The sequence below is a fragment of the Heloderma suspectum genome, chromosome 5 (genome assembly GCF_057233095.1).
Source record: "Heloderma suspectum isolate Gila_16-S chromosome 5, 16-S_ref, whole genome shotgun sequence".
NCBI classification, from domain to species: Eukaryota; Metazoa; Chordata; class Lepidosauria; order Squamata; family Helodermatidae; genus Heloderma; species Heloderma suspectum.
The window spans coordinates 230,402,099-230,411,069 of record NC_139462.1 but is presented as its reverse complement, the minus strand read 5'-3'; the positions used below and the strand labels follow the sequence as shown (position 1 = coordinate 230,411,069).

The 8,971-nt window shown below is 49.0% G+C and overlaps 1 protein-coding gene across 6 annotated transcripts in view; it reads right to left on the bottom strand.

Annotated features, from left to right (window-relative positions):
* Window positions 1–885: 885 nt before the first annotated feature.
* The window catches only part of LOC146345265 (D-serine dehydratase-like), a 36,676-nt gene continuing 28,590 nt past the window's right edge, over window positions 886–8,971 (bottom strand). For all 6 annotated transcript variants that reach the window (XM_084859508.1, XM_084859504.1, XM_084859507.1 and 3 more), the window contains exons 7-9: window positions 6,370–6,559; window positions 2,678–2,783; window positions 886–1,215 (exon numbers count right to left, since the gene is read on the bottom strand). In XM_084859508.1, coding sequence (XP_084715634.1) covers window positions 1,126–1,215; window positions 2,678–2,783; window positions 6,370–6,559 — 386 coding nt within the window. In that variant the 3' untranslated portion in view covers window positions 886–1,125. The remainder of the gene's footprint in view (window positions 1,216–2,677; window positions 2,784–6,369; window positions 6,560–8,971) is intronic.

The following is an 8,971-nucleotide window of genomic DNA, read 5'->3' as shown; positions in this document are numbered from 1 at the left end:
CTGTGTAAAAGGGGACACATAACCACCCTACATCCTATGGCTCCTGGGACACCCGCCCAGGAACCACAGAATTGCACTCGTAGCTACTTACCCCTAAAACAAACATATCACTGTTAAACATTTTACTGTTATGCCACCTTTGCCTCAGGTTTGCCAATGAGCATCAAAGACGATGGTGCAAGGCTCCAGTTTTAGAGGACTGCTCCCGCCATACCCAAACTGGCAAATTTAACCCTTCAAAGCTGAATCTGAAGTTCTCAAAGCTGAATCTTTCTAATACTTTTCACAGGGTTAATCCACAGAGAGCAACATTTGGGTGGAACATCAGCCACTTCATACAGCAAATGCATGCAACAGGATCCCCATCAAAATAGTCTTTTACAATCATGATTAAGCCCATGGGGGACGGGGGATGTGACCGGCCTGCCATTGAGCAATTCCCTGCATGGCACCTGTGGAATGGAACCACCGCGTGAGAATCACTTGGGACCCTGTTTATGGTTCTGTGTTGACTATCAGCAGGTGAACTCTTAGCACCCCTGATGGTTCACAGTGGACTTCCATCCCTAAGGACAGACGATCTCTGTGCATCTCAAATGATGCGTTCTGTTCACTTCTGCCGTCGTTGACTGAATTTTGCCAGGCATGGATAACGATTGCTCTGTTATCATTTGTGCATTAAACGCATTAACAATGCATGTTCTTTAGAGGGTGCTCTTGGGGCTTTCCTTCACATTGAGAGCCCTCATTTCCTCCCTTCTCTTATCTCTCCCTACAGGTGGGGAATGCTGAGAGGGAATGTGGCTCCAGCAAGCATGGCCAGACTACAACTCCCACTATGCCCAGCCAGCACAGGGAGAATGGAGGTCACAGCCTAACACATTTGGCTGTATTAAGAGTTTATTTGCTCTTTTGTGATAAATGATGTCAATTAAACAGTTTTCTAAAAAAAGACATACACAAAAACTTAATGCGAGCATAGGTTTATTGCACTACATCCATGTGGGCAGTGCAGCGCTCAAGTCACCCCTTGCACTGCCTGGGCATACAGACCAGGCCGATCGATCTTCAGCAACCTCTTCCTGGTCAAGCTGTCCTTCTGCAGGCTCTGCTCACCTCGTCTTCCTACCAGCCTCTGACTGGCTTCCAGGTTGCCACCACCTGGCCCTTGCTGTGGACGTAGTAAAGCGGGTGCATGGCAGCTGTTGCACAGGCCTGCCACGGATACAGAGGGGTGAATCAAGAGCTGTGTGGGACACTTATTTTATTTATTAAAGGAGCAATCCTATGGCCGCTGGTCAGCAACTAGACGGTCATAGGATATGTGGGTTTCCGGGAACTGACCTCGGAGCCCGCACTCTGAGCTTGGTTCCTGGAGAACTGACTCCCTCCCACTTTTGTGCTGCCTCTCAGGCAGCGTGGAACGGCCTCGCGCTCTGTGCTCGGAAGAGGAGTGCAGAGTGGCCAAAATGGGGTGTTCCGGGGCAGGGAAGGCGGAAATGCCAGTACAACACATCCTATGTGTCATCTGGCAGCCTCCTCCCCCGCTCTGCCTTCCTGCAGCTAGGCAGCCGAAATCGGCCGTCTAGCCACAAATGCAGGGCAGGAGAAGCGCCAAGGGAACGATCCCCTCTGTGCTTCTCCTGCCCTGCGTTGGTTAGGTGGTTGCCTCCGAGTTCAGAGGCGGCCGCCTATCCCCATAGGATTGTGCCCAAATTAAATTTTTAATACGCCCAATAACAAACATTCTTTGGGTAAATTGTTGTTGTTGTTGTTCAGTCGTGTCCAATTACAAACAGATAAAAGCCTAAAATGCAATCCAAACCATTAAAAATATAAAACACAAAGAAAATGTTTAAAAGAATACAAAACAACAAACAGCACAGGAACAGAGAAAAGTATATAAGAACAGCCATAAAAATCTAGACCTTGGTCTCTGAAATGCTTGGAAGAAAAGAAGAAAATGCCTGGCACCAAAAGGATAACAGTTTAAGTGCCAGACAAACCTCTTTAAAGAGGGCACTGCGTAAGTGGTTGCCACACAGCTCAGAAGGCCTCTCTCTTGCAGCCACCTGCCTGGCTTCCTTCGGTAGGGGCACCTGGAGGAAGGCCTCTGAAGATGACCTGAGGGACAGGGCAGGTACATATGGGAGGAGACGCTCCTTTAGATACCCTGATCCAAAACCTTTTAAAGCACAATCCTATGCATGTTTAGACAGAAAAAGTCCTACAGTGCTGGCTGGGGAATGCTGGGAGTTGTAGGACCTTTATCTGTTTAAACATGCATAGGATCACACCCTTAGGGCTTTAAAGGTCAACACCAACAGTTTCAACAGGGCTCGGAAACAAACGGGAAGCCAATGGCATCACATGATCGTATCGGCCAGTCCCTGTTAGTGAGCTTTATTTTGGACTAGTGGCTCTGGTTTGAACTAGCAGAAGTTTCCGAACAGTCTTCAAAGGCAGCCCCGTGGGCAACGCACTGCGGTAAACCAACCGGGAGGCTATCCGAGTGTGGATAGATAGTAATATGGAGGAAAGATCACCAGAGAGATAGTGCAGCTGGAAACGCAGAGGGAAGGGCACTCTGACCATGGTCAGAGACAGTCTCCGCTCCTGCAAGCTCGCCAGTATGCGAGTGTGGGCACGTGTGCGCAGTGATTCGAGCCATACTTACATGGTAGGGAATCAGGGCAAGGAAGCTGCCCAAGGGGAACATGGCGAAATCCAACTTCCCTGTGATGGGTTCGATTCTGCCGTGCTCCTGGGTCATCCCCACCAACCTGTGAAGGAGGAGAGGGAACCACAGTTCATTCGGAATGGGCTTTGTGGTCTCCAATAGCTTTTACGCCTCCACCCCCACCCCCACAGAATTCCACAGCCTCACAGCTCATGCCGGTCCCACTGCAGCGGGTTTTGCCTCTTGCTCCACCATAGGGTTGGTCTGGGTAAGGGCAAGGGTGTCGAACCTCTGTCATCCCAAGAGCTGAATTCAGCGTCAGAGAAGCTCTCAGGGGCCACATTCTGTTGGTGAGTGGGGCCACAATATTTGAGCTGAACGCTGTTACTACGAGTAACTACGCCTTAGGAGAGGCATTTCAGCCTTTGGGGAAAGGGAAAAAAGGGGGAAATCTGGGACACCAAATGATCGGCAGTCAAGGGAAAGGGGGTGGGGCCAGGGGAAGGAGGCGTGGGCATCTGGGCAACCCTGGAGGGCCTGATGGGGATCAGATGCGGGCTGGATTTTGCCTGTGGGCTTCAGGTTCCACGCCCCTGATACATGGCCATGAAGGTTGTTTCTTTCTGCAGTACTAGATCAGGTTGAGACTAGAGTGGCAGTTGCTCACGCAGTGCGCTAGTGCGGTTTCCATGAGGAGGGGTGAAATCCAGGGATGTCAGAGAAATCTGCAATGGCATCACATGAGTTCAGGTTTCTATGAATTTGACTCGTGGATTCTGCAGCGGACTGGCTTTTCCCAAGTCGCACAGATTCTGCAGACTTGCGGACTGTTTTTTTTTGCTTTCTGGAATTTTACACAAATTTAGAAAAATACATAACGTTTAAAAAACACTGGCCAAAAATGTGCATTTCCCTCATTGGCTAAAGCATGGAAATGCACCTTTTGGGGGGATTTGTACATTTTTGCAAATGCAAATTTGCACAGGTTCAGGAATTAGGGAATTCCTGATTCTGTCAATGAGCAGACGACTGAACAAAAGGCAACAGGCAATCCGTGAAATGCAGATGGAACGGATTTTACAAAATCTGGACATGCCTAGTGAAATCCACACCTCATCCCAGAATCCATTACTCTTTGCACTCCACTTCCTGGTTGTCCCCCGCCCCGCTGCCCTGAAATGTCATGAACAAAAAAAGCACCAGCCTCCCTCTCTTCCTAGCCATTGTCCTTTCTCCTCATCTTTAATGCTGACTGACTTTCTTTCTTTCTTTCTTTCTTTCTTTCTTTCTTTCTTTCTTTCTTGGTTGAATGTTCGCTCCTGCACTCATGCCATTCAACTAGATCCCTTGTTCCTTTCTTTTAGCAGAAGCTAAACCTGGCTGCTTTATGTTTCTGGACTGAAACCTGGCTAGTATATAATCTCATCTCAAGGGTCTTCACCATTCCTCCCCTGCAAACTGGATCTAATTAATTGATAAGCATTTTATTATTACATTTATATCCTGGGTTTTTTCCTCTTGCAAAGAACCCAAGGCGGCTTCCTTGGTCCTCCTCCGCTCCATTTTATCCTCACAACAACCCTGGGAGGTGGGTTAGGCTGAGAGACGGTGACTGGCCCAAAGTCAGCTTCATGGCCAAGTGGGGACTAGAACCTGGATCTCCTGAGTCCCAGTCCAACACTCTAACCACTACACCCCACTGGCTCTCTGTATGAGAGGCATATGTGCAAAATAGTGGAAATCCACCTTTTAAAAAAGCATCTTTTCCCTTTAGCTTGTTTTCTTAACAGAGTTCAGAACTCCGGGTAAAGGGCAGTACACACAGAGGGCAAACCTGCAAAGATCTGATCCAGGGCAGCAAGGGACAAAATTAAATGAAGTTGGGGAAGAATGCTCATCTGGTTATCTCCAATAGCTCCATGATTCTGAATTAACCAACTAATCTCAGATGTGTTTACATCGGCAGGGAACCCCTCAGTGCTTTAAGTTAGGCATGGACAGATCTGTCTATTTCGACCTTGCAGAGATAGCTGGGTTTTTTTTTAGGCCAAACCTGTTTCGCCCATTTCTGCAGAAGCTTGCAATTTAAAAAAAAAATCCGCATGAAAATCCATATCCATTTTTCATAATGTATGTATCATTTTTGTGTGCATTTTAAATGTACACACATTTATTTATTTATTTATTATTATTTATTAATTTATTTATTGCATTTATATCCCGCCTTTTTTCCTCTTGCAAGAAAAACCCAAGGCGGCTTACATTATCCTCCTCCTCTCCATTTTATCCTCACAACAACAGCCCTGTGAGGTGGGTTGAGCTGAGAGTCTGTGACTGGCCCAAAGTCACCCAGTGAGCTTCCATGGCCGGGTAGGGACTAGAACCCGGTTCTCCCGGCTCCTAGTCCAACACTCTTGCCACTACACCACACTGGCTCTCAGTATTTGGACACGTGCATCCACTGACTAATATGTGTTTGTCCACATTTTGGAAATGCCTGCATTTTGCTTTGCACGTTTCCAATTGTGCGCACGTTGTGGAACGCTACGGATTTCTGACCGCACACTGCATTCAGGTCCACATTTGGATCCAAAACGTACAAACTAGGCAAATCTATTTTTAAAACCCTGACAGAGCGAACTTCTCACAGATCCCTACTTTGGGCAAGCTAAATAAAAATTGTTTTCCATGCCTGTGATTACCGCCCCCCCGTCCCCCCCGGAAACAGGTGGGTTGACTAGCTGAACAATTCTTGGTGCAGCAGCTGAGGGACTGAAGTGCTCTGGGTGGATCGCTTGGCGAGATGCTGTAGATGTGATTTATTGTTACATGTGGACTATCAGCAGATAAACTCTTTGCATCATTTATGTATGTAGTTCACATGATACCTTTGCACCGCAAATTACATGTATGTTCACTTCCGTCTGCCTCAGCAACAGCCCCCAAGGCAACTGGGCATGAAAGGTTACTCTGGCGCTTGTGGGATGGGTCATTTCGACCCGGGTCTTGACTCATGTCAAGCTGCCCAGAAGAACTGGCTGGAGAGCACGCCGGGCACATGCTGCGGGTGCTTCTTGGGGGGTGGGGAGGTCCGAACTCTGAGTCAAAGGAAGCCGAATTCAGTGCCAGTGCAGATATGAGAGGTCTTATGATATCAAGACGTAGCCAGCGTGGTGTAGTGGCGAGAGTGCTGGACTGGGAGCCAGGAGATCCGGGTTCTAGTCCCCACTCGGCCCTGGAAGCTCACTGGGTGACTGTGGGCCAGTCACAGACTCTCAGCCCAACCCACCTCACAGGGTTGTTGTTGTGAGGATACAATGGAGAGGAGGAGGATCATGTCAGCCTCCCTGGGTTCTTTGCAAGAGGAAAAAAGACGACTCGCTCAAAATTCCAAACATCCCCACTGACCTGAAAGGTTTGGGAACCTCTGCCCCACTCACTGGCTGCAGATGCAACACTGGACATCCCCTGGGAGCTAGCTATCTCCAGGCTAGGAGACATTTCCTTCATGGCCTTGTTGTGGGCTTCCCAGAAGGCATCTGGCTGGCCACTGTGGGCAGCAGGTTGCCAAAGTAGATGGATGTTTAGCATCCAGACAGCATAGCTCCATTTTAAGGACGCCAATGGAGCAGGTATCAAAACGTGTTGGATGCACACCCAATCTAGGGCTGCAAGCTAGCTTAGTTTACTTGAGGTTGGGGTGGCCGTCCACCAGAGCATAGCCCGTTGGCAGTTGGCCAAGGCTATGGAGGCTCAATCCAGTCCAACCGCAGTCCACCAACAGCTGGTTGCGATGGGCATAGTGGCCGATCACCCTCGTCAAGACCCGGACGGCAATATCCTCCAGTTGGCAAGACCCAATCGTCATCTGCTGGACATCTGGAAAGGAGAGAGGGATGCAAGAAGTTGAGATGACAGGGAAGAACCAGAAGGCGTAACACTCCTTGCAACCACAGTGGAGGGAGAGGGACAAGGGCGCGTTCTCAGTCACCCACCATGCCAGAGGGACAAGGGGTCAAGTCAACAAGGAAAGGAAAAAACCATCTGCCACCAACATCTGCCCTTAACTATGGGGCGACCACACGTGGAATCCTGTGTACAGTCCTGGTCACAACACCTAAAAGGGGATATTGTAGAGTTGGAAAAGGTGCGGAAGAAGGCCACCAAAACAATCAAGGGGATATGTGGATAGGGAGACATTTTTCTCTCTCTCCCATAGTACTAGAACCCAGTGGGGTCACCCCACAAAGCTGATTGGTGGGAGATTCAGGACAGACAGAAGGAAGGGCTTCTTCACACAGTGCAGAGTGAAACTGGAATTCACTTCCGCAAGATGTAGTGATGGCCCCCAATTTGGATTATTTAAAAGGGGGTTAGACAAATTCCTGGAGGAAAAGGAAATCAATGGCTACTAGTCCTGATGGCTATATGCTACCTCCAGTACCAGAGGCAGTGAGCCTATGTACACCAGTTGCTGGGGAACATGGGTGGGAGGGTGCTCTTGCGCTCATGCCGTGCTTGTGGGTTTCCCATAGAAAGCTGGTCGGGCACAGTGTGAACAGAATGCTGGACTACAGGGACCCTTTGTCTGACCCAGCAGGGCTCTTCCTACGATCTTAATCTCACATATGCTGCAGCTTAATTTGCTTTTAGAAGCCAACAATGGCCTCACAAACCAGACACTCTTTTATCCTGTGCGCTTATTAGCACCATGTCCCCTGCAGGCTTGCTCAAGAGGGAGAATCTCTCTGGATATGTGCAGAGTTCTTTTCCTCCAAAAACAGCCCAAGATGTTTTGCCACATAAGTGGCTGCATTGGTCCATTCGAGTGGTATGCCCTAGGGTCCCTCGCCGCTTTGTACAGGATCCTGGGGCAACTCTCAGATCGCCTGCACCTGCAGCTCCCACCAAAGGAAGTTGGGTGGGTGGCTACCAAGAAGAGGGCCTTTTCTGCTGTGGCACCCCGGTTGTGGAATTAACTTTCCAGAGAGGCTCAACTGGCGCCTACGTTGTGCTCTTTTTGGCGCCAGGTGAAGACCTTTATATTTTCCCAGGCATTTTAGTCATTCAGTTTCTGTTTTAAATCTGGTACTGTTTTTTAAATCTTTGCACTGTGGCTAGGTTCGATTTGGTTATTAGTTTTATTTTTGATACTGTAACTCTAAACTTTTATATTATATTCTATTGTCCTATATTTTATGGTTTTAATTGTTGCGAACTGCCCACAGAGCTTTGGCTATGGGGCAGTATAGAAATTTAATCAATCAATCAATCACGGCAAGGGAGACCACTCAGATCATGGGCTGTTGTAGCCAGCAAAAAAGGCCACGGCAAGCAACCTCCTTGATTGCTTGCAGAATCAATCCAGCTTTTCGATTCTCTCCCCACTGAAGTCAGATTCCCACATCTTTTCCCCTCCTCCTCCTCCTCTTCCTCCGGCATTCTTTGGAATGATCTGTGTGGGGGAAGAGAGACACATGGAACATGTTACGCTGGATATGGAGCGGTAAATCTACATAAATTATGCAGGAAAGAAGGCCAAGCGGAGCGCTGGGTTCCTGATGGCCTCCCTGCCTCATGGATCTTTCTAGCAAACCCCAGGTGGATTTGGCATGCCAAAGTAACTTTTTCCATGTGTGATTTGTCAGTGGGAACCATTCCCACGGAGGCCGCAGCTCCGTGGCTGAGCACTCGCTTTGCATGCAGAAAGTCCCAGGTTGAACTCAGAGCATCTCCAGTTAAACTGGATCTCGGCTGCCCGGACTGAAAAAAGGCCTCAGCGCACAGCACTGCAGAGAGCTGCTGCTGGCCAGAGTCTCCTGAGTCCAGCGTTCTTGGCAAGAAATCCAGAAAGCAGGGAGCAGGCCCCAACAGTCCACTGGAAAATGGCTGGCAGGCCACCCGCTACAGCCTGGTATAGAAGAGAGAACACAGGTCTCAGACCAGGGGGACACAGATTCAAATCCACCCTAGTCACAAAGCTAACAGTCACTGTCTCTCAACCTAGTGTACCTCAGAGGGCTGTTGTAAGGCAGGGGTGGTGAGCCTTTTTTGGCCTTCCCAAATTTCAATTTGGGAAGGGTCTGGGGGGGAGGGGCTGCATTCCATTAATGGGCAGGGCTAAGGGCACAGGGCAGGGCCAAGACAGAGAAAGCAAAGTGCACGGGGCCAGATGTAATTCTTACCAATTTGGATATTTCCCCACCAAGCACACAAAACACAGCTCAGTTCTGAACACGTTTACTCAGGCGCTCCATTTCTTGCAACAGCTCCCTTGGCTGTGAAGCACAG